General features: G+C 40.0%; 1 protein-coding gene across 4 annotated transcripts in view; it reads left to right on the forward strand.

Annotated features, from left to right (window-relative positions):
• The window catches only part of DNAJC15 (DnaJ heat shock protein family (Hsp40) member C15), a 31225-nt gene extending 21479 nt beyond the window's left edge, over window positions 1–9746 (forward strand). Inside the window, exons 6-8 of one of the 4 annotated variants that reach the window (XR_008578995.1) lie at window positions 2365–3099; window positions 4775–4953; window positions 7992–9746. Coding sequence is in view for 1 of the 4 variants with exons in the window: in XM_054839589.1 (XP_054695564.1) it covers window positions 2365–2435 (71 nt within the window). In the remaining 3 variants the exon portion in view is untranslated. Of the gene's footprint in view, window positions 1–2364; window positions 6872–7991 lie in introns of those variants that run through there. The other 3 variants (XR_008578996.1, XR_008578993.1, XM_054839589.1) reach the window with 3 other exon arrangements.
• Window positions 9747–17598: the final 7852 nt, after the last annotated feature.

Below are 17598 nucleotides of genomic sequence, written 5' to 3' on the forward strand. Positions count from 1 at the left end.
TAAAGTTGTCCTGCTTATACGACTTCACTCTCTCATTGTTTATACTTTTTATAATGTATAAGCTGCAGAGACATAGAAAATAAACTCTCTTCTGCATTCCTAATATATTATGATGGTCAAAGGCCTCTTAACCACTAGAGTACCTATTAGGTCAAATGTTTTTAATAATGAACTTCAAAGTTTATTGTAGCAGTACTTAGAGTCATGAGCCAGAACAGTGAATCTCCACGTGGATGTTGAGTAGACCTAAAGAGGCAGTTCCCCTTACGAAGATGAAGATCGTACATTTTAATGACTCGCTCTTACAGCTGTAATGCACCTGCAGCTGGGCATGGTGTAGGTTTGGATGGATGTAGTGAGCCCTCCTGTGTGCTATTAAGATGGAGCATTTTCTCAGTAGGAACACCAGTTGAAGGGATTTGTGCCTCTGTGCTGCCCCTGCAGCTCTTCTGGCATGGCCATGGAAAAAAAGAAAACCCAACCTTGTGTAATGTCTTCAGCTGCAGAGCGAGGGCCTGGAGTAATCTTGAACATGTGGCGTCACAGAGAGACTTGTTTGCTTATGTATATATCTTGATTTCTTCTGGCTGTGGGTAGCACAGATGTGCTTTTAAAATAATATTCAACATTCGAATGTTATTTTAAAATAATATTTTACCAGCTGGAGCTGATAGAAGAAAGGGCAATAATTACAGATTTTAAAAGTTATATATGTTATCTGAGATCCAAAATTTTGAAAAGAGAATTATTATAAATAATTAAATAATACATAGAAATCTGCATAACAACATCCCCAGTGAGCACTGCTAAAATGGTTGCTTATTAATCTTTACAATTCAGTTTTCAGGTGTTTTTATATTGATACATTCTATGTTAATTTATCAGTTACTAATTTTATGAAAGAATACTTGCTCACAGAAAACAAGGAAGAGAAGCATTTTGGACTTGACCTAATTATAAACAAACACTTAAGCAATCATGAGATTGAATTTTCTCTTATTGGAGGGCTACAAAATTAATATGGCACTTAAGGATGTAAATGTAGTGAAAACACTTCCAGCAGATTGGAATTTACTTTAAGATCCTGCACTCTAGACATGTATAAAATCAACGCACATTTAAAAATTACTTGGAATGCATTGTTTATTGCAGTTTGTAGTCTTTACTGTTTGTTTGATCCTCTTGTCTACTGTTTGAAAGAAGCGGTACTCAATGTAGTAAATACTATTCCTTGCTAAAAAGCCAATTGGTTTAAATAAAGAAAATAATTCATTTTCCAGTAGCCAATTCGCTACCCTTCCCCTGCACTGCCTCACTTTCCTCCAGTGTGTCTTGCTTGTTGGGGCTACATTCAAACAAAACCAAAACGTGAACAAGAGAACTCCATTACTTTTTCCAGTTGCTTTATTACACTATGAAATGACTTAAAAATTATTTGGATTCCTGCAGGAATGTCATAAAGAAGTCTTTAAGCAAGCCTTGCCTTTTTGTTTTTATTTACGTATGTCTACAACTAGTTCTGCGTGTTTCTTCTGTCATTATATTTTCTGATGAATAGAATGAATGAAATGATGAATGAAAAATTACAATTGAACAAATGCCTTGGAAAAGGCTTTTCAGTGCACAGTACTGCTGGAATCACATTTTCATGTAAAAAATATGTGTATTATAGTAAGCGGTAAGTTACTGATACAGACCTTGTGATGTTGTTTTTGGTGACTGTAGGCAGATGGTTGGCACTCAAGGGGAGAGTAAAAAAAAAACCTGAACACAAAAAGACCACTGAACTGTAATCAGATTGTTAGATGGAGCGTAAAGCAATGACAGTGTTCAGGACTAGAAGTTAGAAGGCATACCATGTTTAAATAACTTTAATGTGATGGTTTCTGGCTGGTAATTCCAGGCATCTAGCACAGGAGAGGCTTGGGGGGTGGGGGTGTGTGCATGTGCTTAATGATTCTTTGTCAAAATTATTTATAAAATTTTACCTCATAGTTTTTGGGGTAGGTGGAAATAATAGCTATTAGCTGTGGATGAATGTTCAAGACAGCTGACCTTGCATACGTTGGCTGCAGCATTGCACTGCAAGTCTAAATCACACTGATGTAAAGTGATTTCAGTCTTCTCTCTGAGGCAAATTGTTCAGCGTTGTTCTTCAGCGACTTCAGTTTTGATTACATTTCTCACGTTTCCTTATCAATTAGTTTAATTCCTATCAATGTCTTTTTTAAGCAGTTACATAAAAAGGATCTATTTAGGAAGGAAGAGCTAGTAAAAGTGAGTTATAGGGAATGCTGCAAGTGAAGTAGTTGGGTACTTCATACTGATGTGTAAATGGTATTCCTTTCCCCTTTTTGTTCTCAGGTGGATCACCTTACTTAGCAACAAAAATTAATGAAGCAAAAGACTTGTTGGAATCCAGTACCAAAAATTGAAATCCGAAGCCTTGGGTCATGGGAGATTCAGCAGATACGTTGTGCAACAGCTTTCGTCTCTACTTGCTCTGCACAGTTTGTTACAACTGCATTGACTGTTCCTATTTATTGTTTTAATTAAAAGTTTAAGGTTATTTAAAAACAAACTGAAATCTTTTACAGTTATGTAAAGTTATGTACAGTTATGCTCCTGTGAGGAGCAGGGAGTTGGACTCGATGATCCTTATCGGTCCCTTCCAACTCGAGATACTCTATGATTCTATGTCTCACTTTTAGTGTATTTTTACTGAATTATGATCTATTCCAAGCTTTGAAAATGTTCTCTTACTGTCTGTGTTTTTCTTCAGAAGTAGTTGCTTCTTTTGGTAACTTTTGGAGCTTTTTAAAATATAAAAAATAGTCTTAAATATAGACTTTTTTCTTCATTGATGAAGACTTAACCATCGTCAGAAAATCTGTGACAATGTATTGTGTCACAGGAAGTATGGCAGACCCTGTACAGCAAGTTTTCAGTATCACCTTCCACTTTAATCTCTTCATTTATGATCATGAATGCAGTTTGAGAGGTGCAACTCAGAACAAAATGACTGACGGGCTACAGACTGCAGTTTCCATTAGCTGTATCTGCAAGACTTGGAGATACAAAGGAAGAGTCTTGGTTTTGGTTAGTTCTTTTGCATATTAAAAGATCTCTGAAATTGTCAAATGGTTATTTGGACACACTTTTACTTAGTCACAGAGTACGTTACTCTGTAGAAACTGGGGTGGTGCAGGGGTTTTCATGGCAGTGGAACTGAAGAAGCTAGGTCCATTGTGGCATGGAGTCAGATGGATTTATATAGGACTTTATGGTCAGTCCAGTCACGTCAGCCTGATGTAAGACTGATATAGCAGGGAACAAACATGACTACCCCTAATGACAGTTGCTTTGCTTATGACTCTGGATGGACTTACTGGGTTAGTTCTCCAGTGAGTCTCACATTCCTACAGTATCATACGTACCTCCTTGTGCAGCCAGCACTAGGTTGTTAACTTGCTTTGGGGAATGCTGAAGCCATGGGTCTCCGACTTTAAAGTGAACAAGTTTTAATTGACAGTAGATGTGAGTAGATGCTATTTGGGGCAATTGGCTGCTGCAAATTCCTACCAAGTTGACTGTAGATGAATCAACTCTCCTGAGAGGAGGATAAGGATGACATGAGACATAGTGGATTCAGTGCGAGACTGAAAAGCTTTCTAGTATCCATTCAAACTCATATAATTTGAGGTACAAGAAACAACTTGAAGTGCTACAAATATAATATTTAGATATCCCATTTCCTAGGTTATTTAACCAGAGGAAAGTGGCTAAGAGCAGTTAAATAATTAAAGCATCCAACCTCATGTTATCCATCAGAATGTGCATTTGTCTGTTCATCCAGTGGTAGATGTCCAGATTATATGGATTTTTTCCTTGAAAGGAAGAAATATGAAAATATATATATATATTTATCACGTTCTTCCCACTTTGTCACAATTCCCCTACTTTCATTAAAGAGAGATTTTAAAAAGTTGATCCCGAAAGGAAATACAAACTTTAGGTAGTTTGGAGACTTGTTGACAATTAGAGTGGCAGGACATAGGACACGACTGGATAAAGCAAAAAAGGCTGCAGGGAAAAATCTGCCTGGGAAGGGGCATACGCTATAGGGGTACTACATGCTTGTGTCACTTAACTAATGCTCTAATACAAGAAAATGTTTAATTTAAAGACAATGGACTTTATTCATAGGAATAGTCTTAATTGGGTTTTGTTAAAGGAGTAGCCAGCAACTAATGTACATTTAAGTGTTAGCCAAAACCAGACCAAAACAAAATAAAAAAACCTTCATGATTTTATGTTGGGATGAGAGAAGCAGGGTGGTGGGGTTGTCCTTAATTTTCTTAAGTGGAGTCTGTAAGCGATCTGAATTGTCGTTCAAAAGCAAAATTGATGTGTATGGTAGGTAGCAAAAATGTTCCCTCTAATGATTTTGAACTGACTGGCTATTGTCATATGATTGCCTTTTTTTTTTCCTGAGTAAAATGAGGCAAAAATAGCTGTTCTAAAGTATCAGTTGAAACAAATGCATTAAAAATGGCTACTTGTTCTCTTCTTAAAAATTAACTTCCCACACCTTTGAAGGAAATACGGGTTTTATTTTTGTGAGATTGTGTTAATTTTCTTCCTGATCTAACTATTTATATCTGATTATTTTGGAAGAAACAGGTTTTGTGTTGCTTTCAGCTATGAGAGAAATTGTTCTTAATAAAAAGAAATAAAACCAAGTTCTATTTCTGCTTTCTCCCATCTTTTTCAGAGCAGACTACTGACCAGTTCACAAATTTGACAAATTAACAAATTAAAAAATTCAACAAGTTAACTTTGGCCATCAGGATCTCTGGAAAAATCTGTAAAATGAGTGAAGCTAATGAGTAGCAGTTGTGAAAACATCATTATTGTATATCTGGTGCTGTAACCACACGTACAACAGCAGAAGTATGTATCCGTGGAAGCAACTAATTTTTCTCATGTGTTTACTGGCAAAGCTTGCTTTACCCACTAACTGATCTTTGGAAGGATGAAGATAGGATAGTGAAAGGAAAGATGGCATCAAGCAAGTCATGTAAATACTGCTCAAATTGTTGTCGCTGGTAGTCAGCGTTGCAGGCTGAGCAATGTCCTTGGAGACTTCCTCGCAGAGCAGCACCTGGTTTGGTGCTCAGCCGGACCGGGAAGACCAGGATACTACTTTTTTAATAGCATAGCCTGTTAATTTAACCTTATAAATATTTAGGTTCTTGAGATTATTTTCTTTACTTGTCAGATGCAGAACTTTTTTTGTTTTAAGAAAACTGCAGAGAGGTTGATTTATTCTGGTGCAATTTCTGTCCACCCATAACAGCAGCAATAAACAAAGTCATTTTTGTGTGTGTGTGTGCTTTAACGTTCAGAAAGCATTCATCTGTAACTTCTTAGCTCGGGAATTCCCAGGTAGTTTCCTACTCACATGATAACCAGGCCCAGGTATCTTCTCTAACTTCAGATGTCAGGCAAGACTGAGTGCGTTTGTTTGGCATTGCTGTGGGCGATTCCCACTTTATTTAATGAACCACACCTTGCTCATCTGCCTGGTTTTTGCTCTTAGGCTGTGGGAGTTTTCTCTGAATTTCATTCTTTACCCTAACCACAGCAGATTTAGGCACAGGTCCACCAAAAGTCCCAGTGAAGTCTGGTTATCAGCCTGCACAAGTGCAACTTGCAAAACCTTTGCTGGTCTAGAATGGGACTTGGGTAGAATTGAGACACGTAAATACAAGGGTGCAATTCCCAAAACCTTTGTCTGATCGCCTAGGTAACTTAAAAGTTAAAAATTTACTTTCCTGTGTACTTAGATTTCTGCATAGGTGCAAAACTGCCTCCTTCTTGCCAGGTCTCCACTTGCTTTAACACTTTTCTCATCCATAAGTCCACAGATTAGGTGTCTGGTGTCCGGTAGCTGTGGTTGTAGGGTGCCTCATACAGGCCAACGCATCTGCAGCCATGGTGTGAAAATCCTTGTTATCTGTCCTGGTACTCAAATCAGGCTGGTGATGAAGCTGGGCTGAGGGGGCAATGGCACTTGTCCTGCTTCTTGCTGAAGTTGTGCCTGGCTGCAGAATGGAAGGTTCATAAAGCCTGTGAGATCTAAGGGCCTGAGTACTGAGCTCTGGTCCCCACTTCTGGATCAGTTTAAAAGATTAAATGTTGTCAAAACAACAAGTCCACCGTCGAAAGTATTGCTGACTTCTTTAGGAGCATCGCTTTCTTCATGTTGGGCTTTAGAGTCTTTCCTTTCATTCACGCTCTTCTATGAGTGTGCGTCTGTCTGTCCGTGTCTCTGTCTTTGACCGGCAGCACGGTAGACTGGCACTAAATTCCCAGCTACAGCTTCCAGAATTTTTTAGCTGAATGGTGATAAAACATTTTCCTTGTGTCATCAACAGCAGCATTTGGCATGTAGGTTGCTAAGACATCCTTGTTTGCCAGTCAGCATCATCAGTGATGCCAGCACAATCTTGGGACTTTTGAGTTTTGTCATTTGAACGATTGCTCTCAAGCAACAGAAGGTATGTGTATGCACATGTGTGTATAAGCACACGTGTTTATACACACTCACATTGCTTTTCAGGATCCTGTGAGGAATTTTGTATCTGTACTGGGGCACACTTTTGAAATAATGTTTTTTCTTAAATTTTTTGACTTAACATTAATTTTCCAAATTACAATTTGAGAGTGAGAAAAGCTTTCCTCTTCATGGATGTATGCAATTAGTGACATACTTTAAAGACAGAAAAAATAATGCCAAATTAAATTACAGGTCTTAATTTAATTATTGTTGCATAAATAGGAAGCCAATTTAAAAAAAAAACACACACCATCCAAAACATTTCCAATTTATGCTCTTTGTTGAGTTTCTTTATACCCAGTTTTGCTCTGATATGAGTACATACAACATAGTTATGAGTATTTTAAAGAAATAGTGGCACTGTACTTCTGCCACCATTGCACTGTATTTGTACAAGCTATTTTTTTAAGATCCACATTCCCAACTTTTTTGAAATGAGGAGAATATAAAACTTCCTGGAAAACAAATGCTAGAGCTTTTTGGGTTGTTGCCCAAATAAAATTTTCTATTTGCAAATGATTAAAATTTCAGCTACATTTAACATACGCTTTTGTATTTTACTTTCTCCTGTTTTGTAAGTTTATTCACTTGCTCAGGGCATTGGGTAGGAGGGAGGGAATTTTAGATCATTCTCTGCTGTCTTACTGACTGCTGGTGATCCATGAACCATGGGGTAAGAAACTCCTTTCATGAATAACTTGAATTATTGGCCTAGATAGCAATACACCTACTTCCTTTAATATTAAGAAATCACGAAACTATACTTAGAAAGAGAAATACCATTTTGACAAAGGTAGCATCATCCGATAAGATTTTTCAAGAGTTAGTCATGGTACGCAGAATAATTGCTGTACATTGTGACATTAAAACACCCCTACTGTGCTATTACAGTTTCCTTATTTACATACTACCTTACAGAAGGAGAGGTCAATTAGTTGTTTTGGGTTGGTTTTTTCTGTTTGTTTTTTGGGTTTTTTTTTAATATAGCAGATATTGCATCTAATAATCTCTAGTTTTAAACAGTGGCAAAGTTTTGCTCCAAAATGGTTCCTCTCAGTTGTATGACTTAAACACTGCATAGAGCCTGGATCTGGATGTAGTGATTTCTCCGTTGGAATTGCTGTGGGCAACTTGGATGTTCCTCACATCTGGCTGGTGAGTGAACAGTTTGTGTTACAAAGAATAGTAGAGATGATAAGCACTGCAGTGAGTACAATATCATGAGAGAAACCTTAAAAAAAATCCAGTGGACAAGTCCAAAAAAATCTAGTGGGCAAGGTGAAAGGTTGGGTGGCTGGGATCAGGAGGTGGTGATTAAGGGTTGTACTCAACCCAGAGACTGATCTGTCCTGGGACCTCTCTTTAACAGTGTTGTTAGTGACCTGGAGGAGACAGAGAGCACTCTCATCAGGCTTACCGATGATGCCAAATGGCAAGCACCTGCAAATATGCTGGAGGACAGGACTGACTTTCAGGGGGACCTGGGGAGGCTGCACGAGTGGGGTGACAGGAACCCTTCACGAAATTCAATGAGGACGGACGCAGAGCGTGACGCCTGGGAAGGAAGAGCCCCTTGCAGCACTACAGCAAGAACAAGCGCCAGCCACATGCTCTGGCAGCAGAGAAGGACCTCCCAGGCTAAATGAACGGGAGCATGGTCATAGGTCAACAGAAACGGCTGCTCTTCTCTGCTTGGCCAGCCACATCTAGCTGCTGCAACCAGTATTGGGATATCCGTACAGGAAAGACGTTGGCCAACCACAACACGTCCAGCAAAGGCCACCGCAATGGTTGGGGGCTGGAGCACTCACCCTTTGAGGAGAGGCTGAGGGAGCAGGGCTTGTTCAGCCTGGAGAAGAGAGGGCTGCCAGGAGACCTCGCAACAGCCTCCCTACCATCTACAGGGAGGTCATAAAGAATATGGGTCCAGGCTCTCCACACTCATGCGTGGTGGGCGGTTGGGAGAAAACGGACAAAAATTGAGAAGGGAGGTGCAGGCTGGATATACTACTTTTTCACCGCAAAGACAGTCCAGCAGTGACACAGGTTGCCTGGAGACAATGTGCATTCTCCATCCCTGGGAGTCTTTCAAGACCCTCTGGATAAAGTCCTGAGTAACCTGCTCTGACCCCACTGGTGGCCCTGCTTTGAGCAGCAGGTACAACTAGAGACCTCCTGAGGTCCCTCCCAAGCTGTGTTGTCCTGTGCTGTGAGATTCAGTAGGAAAGTCAGATGGCAGAGGTATAACAGCAGAATAGTTGTATCGGGGAAGTATCCTGTAATAGTTTCTTTAAGTGGCTTTTGTTTGCTTGCTTTTTATAAAGTCCAAAGTACAACATTTGTGGCCTCAGCTGAACTTAGAAGCATAGCTAAAGTAGTCTTGAATGTTTGGAGAGCTGCACAAAACAAAATATTGGTGTTTTAGTACTGCTCCATGGTGGTGTCCTGGAGCTGACGCTCCAGAAGACTCTGACTCCAGTCTTGGTGTCACTGGTCAGGTCAGGCCTTTGTTCTTAACACCAGGTGGTGGGAAGCCTTCTAGTCGCCACTGGGCCGAGAGCAAAGACATTCTGCCTTGTAAAACTGCCAGTGGCCTAAACAGACAGAAATATCTCCTCAAATCATGAGCACCTAGTTAGCGGGTTCAGCAGCCGGCCAGCCCGTAATTGTTTAGTGCTTCCCTCGCTGGCGTCAGTGGGAATTAACTGCGGTAGGAATTGCTGTAGGGGACAAATTGATCAGCTAAGAGAGGCTTAAAGATCTGAGTGCTGAAGTTACTGACAGCAGTTCAGGTTTCCCGAACTAAGTAGAGGGCTACAAGATTCCCAGTTAGGTTTTCTTTACTCACAGCTGGGAAGAAGCAGTGGGATTCCCCTTTGGGAAAAGAGTCCTTTGCAAGCTCTTGTTTGTTATGTTTCTCCTGATCTTAGCGTGTTATTTAACCGTCAGCTGACATCGTTCTCAACAGTGCATAGATACCATTTCTTCAGGGGCCTTAAATACCTGGAGAGTGAGCTGGGAGCCAGGTGCTGTGCCACAGAGCAACATCTGCAACGTGCTTACATGCTCGGTTGGCATCTCCAGATGCTGGTATTACACAATTAAACATTTCAATGTTTCATGAGTCAGCTTCAGTCTTTTCCACCACCTCCTTCGTTAAGAATACAATCCTGCAGATGTTTCTGAGGCTCCTGCCTTCCCTTCAAGCCACCTTCTCAGTGACGGTGAAAATGCACTAGCTATCCATCTTTTCCTCCATGCAGCCACTCTACCTCCAGTCTTCAATAATTCATAAGCTTGCAGGAGGTGCACCAAAATGATTTTAGCTACCTCCAACTTTTTTGGACAGAAGGATAATAAAAATGATTTCACAGTAACTAAAGTAAGTCAGTTCACTGGTGAAAGCACTTAAACATAACTTATTAGCTATTCAGGAGGAAGGTTTCACTAAAGGTACAATGCATTTATGTATTAAAGTGCAGCTCAACTCCTGAAAAATGACTACGTAAATAAGCACTTGTCACATCTTATTTTTGTTGATTTTTTTTCTTCTCCTTCTAAATTTGTTTTCTGCTATTAACTGTATTGCTGTCATGATTTTAACCATGAGGTAGCTGGATCCTAGTCCCAGTGAAGTTAATTGCCAGTGAGTTACACATGTGTGTTGCCACCGATGAGGCAGTGCTACAGGCATTTGTTCAAGACAGAACGCACCAGTCTTTGTCACCCATGGCACGATCTGACCTCAGAAACTTTTTGAGTGTGTTGTTTCAGATGAAAAGATCAGGCTGTGGTCCAGATTTGTAAGTCTGGGAAAAAAATGTTAACTGAGAATACTGAGATAAATCCACAAAATGTCTTAAACTCTTAATTTCCACTGGACATAACTGTAGGTGCCAGCATACCCAGTGGTGGGTTCAGAATCATCTCGACTCCAACAGCATCTGCAGCTCGTCTAATTTCTGTTGGGCATGGGGGCAGTTAGCACTGATAGACTTAATCCTACCAATGTGCACTGGCAAAACATAGTTATGGGGAACCAGAGGTTAAATCAGGTGAAAATATAGCTGCAGTACTTTTCAAAATTGAGGTGAAGCAGCAGCTGTGGAGGGGTTTCTAGAGTACAAATCTGACTGCAGACATCAGAATTCAAGTTACTCAAATGTTTGGCTTCTTTTATCTATTTTGGATCTGGCTGTTAGCACCTTGGAACTTGTGTACAAAGAATACTTGATAGCGCAATCACAAAAGCAATAAACAGCCTTACAAAGGCATAGATCTAAGGTGACTCCTTCAAGTGGAATCTTACTTTAAGCACGATTTCAATGTCACGTATCATAATTGCATCTAATATTAGAGACTGAGTTAATGCAACGCAATGTCAATGACAATATAAAGACAATCACGAACAAAGATAACTTAAAAACATTCAGGAGGATGGAAGGAAAGATTACACTCTAATGAAGACTTCTGTAGACTTTGCAAATCTTTTTCAGCAACACTCAGAGGGATTTTTTTTTTTTCCTCCTAAGCTTCTGGACACTTTAACTGTGTTTCCATTTTGATACTAGTATCTGCCTGGAATCTCTAAATGTGATTTATTTCAGTTTTGGGTTTTTTTTTTTCCTTCATCACACTTATGAATCTATCTACTGCTAGGCACTGAAGTTGCATATGTAAAGCTGGTTAGCAAGTTGATTAGATTACCAGCCGTTGAGAATTAAATAGGAAAAGGCTTTCTTCTTCCCCTCAGCAACACCCCCACCCCAAAAGGAATATGGCGTAAAAGGCGTGAAGCTAGACGCTTTTGGCACAGTCAGAGGCTGAAGGCAGAATGAAAACAGCTGACCTCTTCCTAAATGACTAGGAATCTCTGTCAGATTTTCTGTGGACACAGGTTGCAGCAGTGCGACCTGCTTATACCACTTTAATGTCACATAAAGTCTGAAGGTCCCCTTGGCTCTCACGTGGTCCCCCCCTTGCCTTGGCACTTGTGATGGGGCTGTAATTTCAACGAGCCATGTAACCACGCGGTCTCTGGCTTGCGCGGATGTGAATGAATAGGGGCACGCACAGGTGCTGGAGAGGAGCAGCCTTTGGCAGTGGCTCTTAGATCTGCTTATGCCAATCACAAACTGGCATCCTCCCTCTGCTTCGTGACAGCGCTTTGGCTAGCGTAGGAACTTGAGTCCTCCACCAGAGCAATGGATGCGTGCCTATTTACACTCTGCTGAAATTTGGAATTTTTACATGACAAAACTTGAGGTAGGTAGCACCTTACAAAAGCCACGTAACCGAAGCAAATGAAGAACCTCTGCAGCTGTCAATGCGGCAGCAGTAGTGAGAATAGCATGAGGGGTTAGGCTCTGAAGCACAGAAGCTTGCCAGGGCTTTTTCTACTCATTTAAACAGCTTTCTGCCCCACCCCCCAAAAAAAAACCCAATCCAGAGGTCCAGACAGCATCAATGGTACTCCAGTCTCACTGGTTTGTAACGAAAGCCTGGTTGCCGGAGCTGAAGCTGAGAAAAGCTTTAAAGGTGACCCTACTAGAGTCTAACAATGCTTGAATTGTCAGATTCTCCTACAACAGATATGAATTCCCTTTTTGTTTCAGTGGGCTGCAATTCTAATAATGCTTTGAATGTCAGCAGTGACAACTATTCCTAATTAGTCCTTCCACTTCTGGGAGGAAGGAAGGAAGGAATCCATAATACGAAACGAATTCTAATGAGGGACAAAACTCTCCTCCTAAGAAAAAGTGCTCCTGGAGCTGCAGAGACTTGCCCCACTGGGACCTGGCTGACACTTTTGCTTAACACTCGAGAGTTTAAGTGACCCTACAGAATATAAATTAGCTTATGCTACTTCAGCGTTAGCTGCTGAGCAGCCAGTGCTTGGGAAAGTTGACCTGTTTATTCAAGTTGACTTGAAGCTTAGCTGAAAAAAGACCCATTTTTTTGTTAGATTGGGAGTGGAGGTGGGGAGGGCACATAATTTGGTTCTGTATCGTTAAAGTCTTATTTCAAAAGCCTTTTCATGGATGACAAGGGAACAGAAAAAGCAGAGATTGCTGAGGTGTCCTTGCTGCCTGGTGAGCTCATGGTTTCGGGATGTCCCCAGATGAGGATGCTGAACTTGTAAGCAGATAACTTTACATCCCGGACAATGAACCTTCTGATACAAGCTGATATTACCAATAGCCCTTAATAAATATGCAAGCATAATCTTTTAAAGCCCAATTTAAAAGTTCAAAACTGGAAAGCTATTAATGATGCCAGTGGCTAGCTTGTGTGATACTGGACCAAAGAAGAAGAAAGCCATAGCAAGTGACTGCTTAAAAATGGGGCGGAGGGTTTCATAAAATTATGGAGGAGAAAATGACTTCATAAAATACAAAGGCACCATTTCAATTAAATAACTCATCCATGCCTGGAAAAGCCTCTGATTCACGTTTTCCTCTATCAATCCAGCAGAGGTTGGTAATGATTCTGGTTGCAAATATCTAGTTTTACTTTAGTCAGTAAAGGTAAACTGAAGAATGCAGATTTTTTTTTTCCATCAACCTTTGTGCCTGCTTTTGTATCCCCGCCTGCACGTGTGAAAAAGCATTGACCAGGCCTAAATGCTCTTCATCTCTGATACCTGGTAGCCTATAGCTGTACCGTAGCAGCCTGGGAGAAAGAAGGCTGCCTTGCTTCTGTTGCTTTATGAAATACTCTGTTTTTATTTTTAGTTTTTCTGCAACCAGCAAATTGCTAATGCCTCCGACTGGCAGGCAGGATTGCCTGATCCTCATTGCTGCAGTTCTGCTACCCATGCCCAGGGCTGAAGAGAATTTTAAACAGCATGAAAGACAGGCTGAATATGACTAGGTGGTAGATTTTGGTTTGGATTTTTTTTTTTTTTCCTGAGGACTTTGTTTCACTTTCTTTCATGTCATATATTATTTCTAGGCTTGGGAGGGAGGCAAAAATAAGTGTTTGTTGTTCTTTTGATATTTCTTTTTAAAGAGACATTCTCTTCTCCCTTCAAAAGGGATTGACATGGTGAACCACGCTTCCTAGGGGATGTCTCTTCAGTTTTCTTTTCTTCATCAGCCTGCTGCGCACCTCTGTGGAGGTTCAGAAAACTTCTTTTTCCAGTTAAGCAGTGTGGCAACAGCTGCATATATCTGGAAATCCTAAAAACCCACTCCAAGTTACAGAAGGCAAACCCCACAAAAATTATCTGAAAATTAAAGCTGTGGCATCTCACGTATTTTATATCATTTGAATGTGAATAATGAAAACCAGCAACCATCACTCTTGACTGTATAAAAAGGGTGCATGAGCAGGTAAGCACTTTAAACAGGAAATATAGTGCCAAAGTCATCTCTGCTATAATGTCCTCACATTCACTGGAGTTATAGTAGGGATTAATTTGCTTCATAACGTTGGAAGACTGGAGGGGAAAAAATGAGTTAAAGCTTTCTGCCAGAAATTCCAATCAGCGTTGAAGAGGTGAATGAATACCACTAAATATAATTTTTTTTAAAAAACCCCAACCTTCCTCTTACCTGCTCAAAGGTTTAAATGGAAGTTTTTCATCCATTTTTCCTCTCTGTGTGGTGGCTTTGCTTACTGAAAGTTTTACTAGCACAAACGGTTTGGAAAAATGAACTTTACAGCCAAGCACAAGCGTTAAGAGGAAACAATTTTTCTTATTCATAAGTGAAAATTTGCATGAACTGTGCAAACGTCTATATCCACTGAGATAATGGCAATAGAAGATCTATTGTGATTAAACTCAGCTCAAATATTCTGCAGTAACTACTTGTGCAACTAGAGTAAGAAGAAATATTAGTGAAATAAGTAGAAGAAAGGAAATTGCAGTCTGCTTGTAGATGTATTTTTGAGAGCAAAAATAGAAACTAATTTGCACAGTTGAATCATTCATTGTGAATTACTCACTTAGATTTGGCCCACTATAATGTATTAAGATGAAGAAGTGATATATTGTTATAAAACACGTGCTCTCATTTGAAACCTATTCCAATCAAAATGGAAGTATTTTGAATTTTTGTAAACATGTCAGTTATGAAATCTGTGGCCAATTGCCTGATGCTAAGAGAGAAATGGGAAACCTTGATGATTAAGCTATTTGTGAGTACAGTACAATAAATTATTCAACAAAACAGTTGCAACATCTATAAAGGCAACAAGCCTTACGTTCTGGCCTGATGCTGTGATAAAGAAAGTGCAATCTTCTGTATTGTCCATCTCCCACAGATTCCTTTTTCATGATCATAATTGAAAAAATTACTGGGAATTGCTTCAGTATTGTCTTTCTGGGATTGGGTTTTACCAATCTGTTGAATAATTTCCACTGAAGTGAGTGCTTTCTCTAAATACTTTTGACCTTTAAGGTGTAATAACCCCATACATAATCTTCAGTGCAAATGTTTATAGCTGCTAAACAATTTTCCAATGCAGCTGGCCATTTTTATATCTTGAAAAACTAGTAATGATACAAACAGTTGATTGTGGTTTACAATGGCAATAAACCTCTCAGTATTGGTTGTTTCCAAAATAAACTGCCATTCTGTTAAATGTTAAATAACAAGTCATAAACTGCTGAAAACAACCAATTTCTTGTGGATTATTGCCTGAATAAATTTTAGTAGGAAGTGCAGATCATGAAGTTGTGATCAGCAGATCAGGCCTAATGAAATTTTATATATTTTAAAAAGCTGAAGGATCTCCAGAATATGACGCAAAAGGTAACGTACATTAAAAAATAAAAAAAATTAAATTGCCTGATACTTTTTTTTTTTTTTTGCAAGACTGTTGTTATCTTCAGACACAAGCTATTGCTGTTTTCCATTGTTTCTTCGGGCACTGAAAAACCCTATCAATACCGGCATGTTGAGCCCACCGAGAAGGCAGAGGGGAGCCTGTTCAGATACAAAGCATCTATATGAGAATCCGCACAGGAGCAGACGGGCTAGTATCTGTGTTGGAATAATTACCATGGCTCTTCTCAAAAGCAAAAATACCATCAAGCATTCATAGCACCGGCGCCATCTTCCCAACAGTGAGTGACAGAAGACGTGTTCACCATAGCAACGCGTGTTATCTCCTAAGAATAACATTAACCTCCCTTGTTGCCAGTTTTAAATCCTTGAGTATAAACAGCAGTTGCAAGGCATGTGCGCCTTGATTGTGCATTTTCATTACTTAATACGTACTGAGCGTGTATTAACTGAAGTAGGACTAAAAAAGACATCGCCAGAAGAGGAAGCAATTAAAGGGCTGGAAATACAACCATTAATAATCCAGGCCTGGAAACATGATCAGGGAGAGGTCTCCTGTTCATGCTCATGAAAATCAGACCTCTGCACAGAGAAGCCTGGCAGAGAGTGCTCTTCAACAGCAGCATCCTCCCCCTCCATCCTCACGTTGATTTTGAACGTCGGAGAGCGGTGGGAAAAGAGAGCAAAAAGGAGAAAGGGAGGGAGGGTTATTTCTAATTCTCTCCTTTGCCTTCTGCACCTCCCTCCACACACAGTCTTTGCTCAGGCAGGGCTGAAATCCAGGAAACTTGAACAAAATATTTTAGCTTTTTTAAATTGCTGCATTATGCATTTTTTCAGAATGTCACCAAAGCTTTTTTGAGTAAAGCAGATGAAATTCCCCTCATAATAGCCCTGTAGGATATGGTGATATCCTGGGAGTGCCATAAAGATGCCATTAAGAGACATTTCATTTTGGCCTCCGGAGGCTCTACACTTATCTATTTTGACTTAAACTCTTTCTTCCATCTCTGCAAGAGAGGAACATGACACGGGAGTTGCACAAAATGAACTCAGATCAGGGAAGACAGATTGTAAATCGAGACTTGCTAGAGCTAAATCATGTTCTCTCTCTTGATCTCTTATCTGATAACTTTTATCCAAAAGGGTATTGAGGAAGTTAATTGCAACTGCTAAGATGAATCTTTAGGAAATATCACTCTCCAGAGCCTTCTCTTCCCTGCTCCCCAAACCTGATGCTGCAGTCTTTTTCAAGGCTTCAGGTATGAAATGGTTATCTTGTGAATTTTAACCTCCTTATCCTTTCCTGCAGAACTGTTCAGATGGAGAAGAAAACTGTAGCTTTTCATTTGCAAGATTTAGGGATCCAGAGAAGCAGAGCACAAGAGGTAAAGGAGGTGGCTTTCTGAATTCAAACACTTGCTGTACTTGGCAAGCTAAAGACAAAGGTAAAAAAGGATGGTTTATTTTCAGAGACTGAAGTATTATCCACAGTCTTGGATTAGAAACAGGCTGAAATATGGGTTGTAAACTTCTAATTACCTCGTGTGGTGTGGCTTCTACATACACTGTCTTGCAAAGATGATTTTATATTTAGGAAAGAAAGCTGAGGTAAGTGTAGCCATCATGAGCCTGATATGCATGTTCTTTGACTTTGAGAAAGTCACTCATGTTCCGTGCCCTCAGCAACTCCTAACTGGGGAGTTGTGAGTACGTGTTAAGACAGCTTTAGGCATAAAAAGAGCAAGTATCACTGTATTGATGAAGACTGTGGGAGACCTAGTTTTTCTCTGGAAATAAGTATCATAAAGCTCTTGGTGGCAACACATTGCAACTTACCGTTTGCCAGTACATATTTTAATATTCTCAGGTCACCAAGCTTACAACAGAGCCTGTTGTTGCTTAACTGAAAGAGCACAGGCATCAGCTGGCATGTGACTGTTTGAAGGAAGACAAAAATGTAATCAATAGCTGTTGGGAAAGATCAGGTGTATCATACTCAAGAGAAGAGCTCTTCCCTCCCAGATAAGACAGGTGGGTAGGAAGGACATTGTAGTTCGTACAATGCACTGAAAATCCCACAAGGCTACTGCTGATTTAAATGTGAGCAAAGGTCTGTATCTACCATATGGATACATTGAATGGCATTGAGACCTAGGTCTCTAGGTCCTAGAAACATCCTCT

This window comes from Grus americana, chromosome 1 (genome assembly GCF_028858705.1).
Source record: "Grus americana isolate bGruAme1 chromosome 1, bGruAme1.mat, whole genome shotgun sequence".
NCBI classification, from domain to species: Eukaryota; Metazoa; Chordata; class Aves; order Gruiformes; family Gruidae; genus Grus; species Grus americana.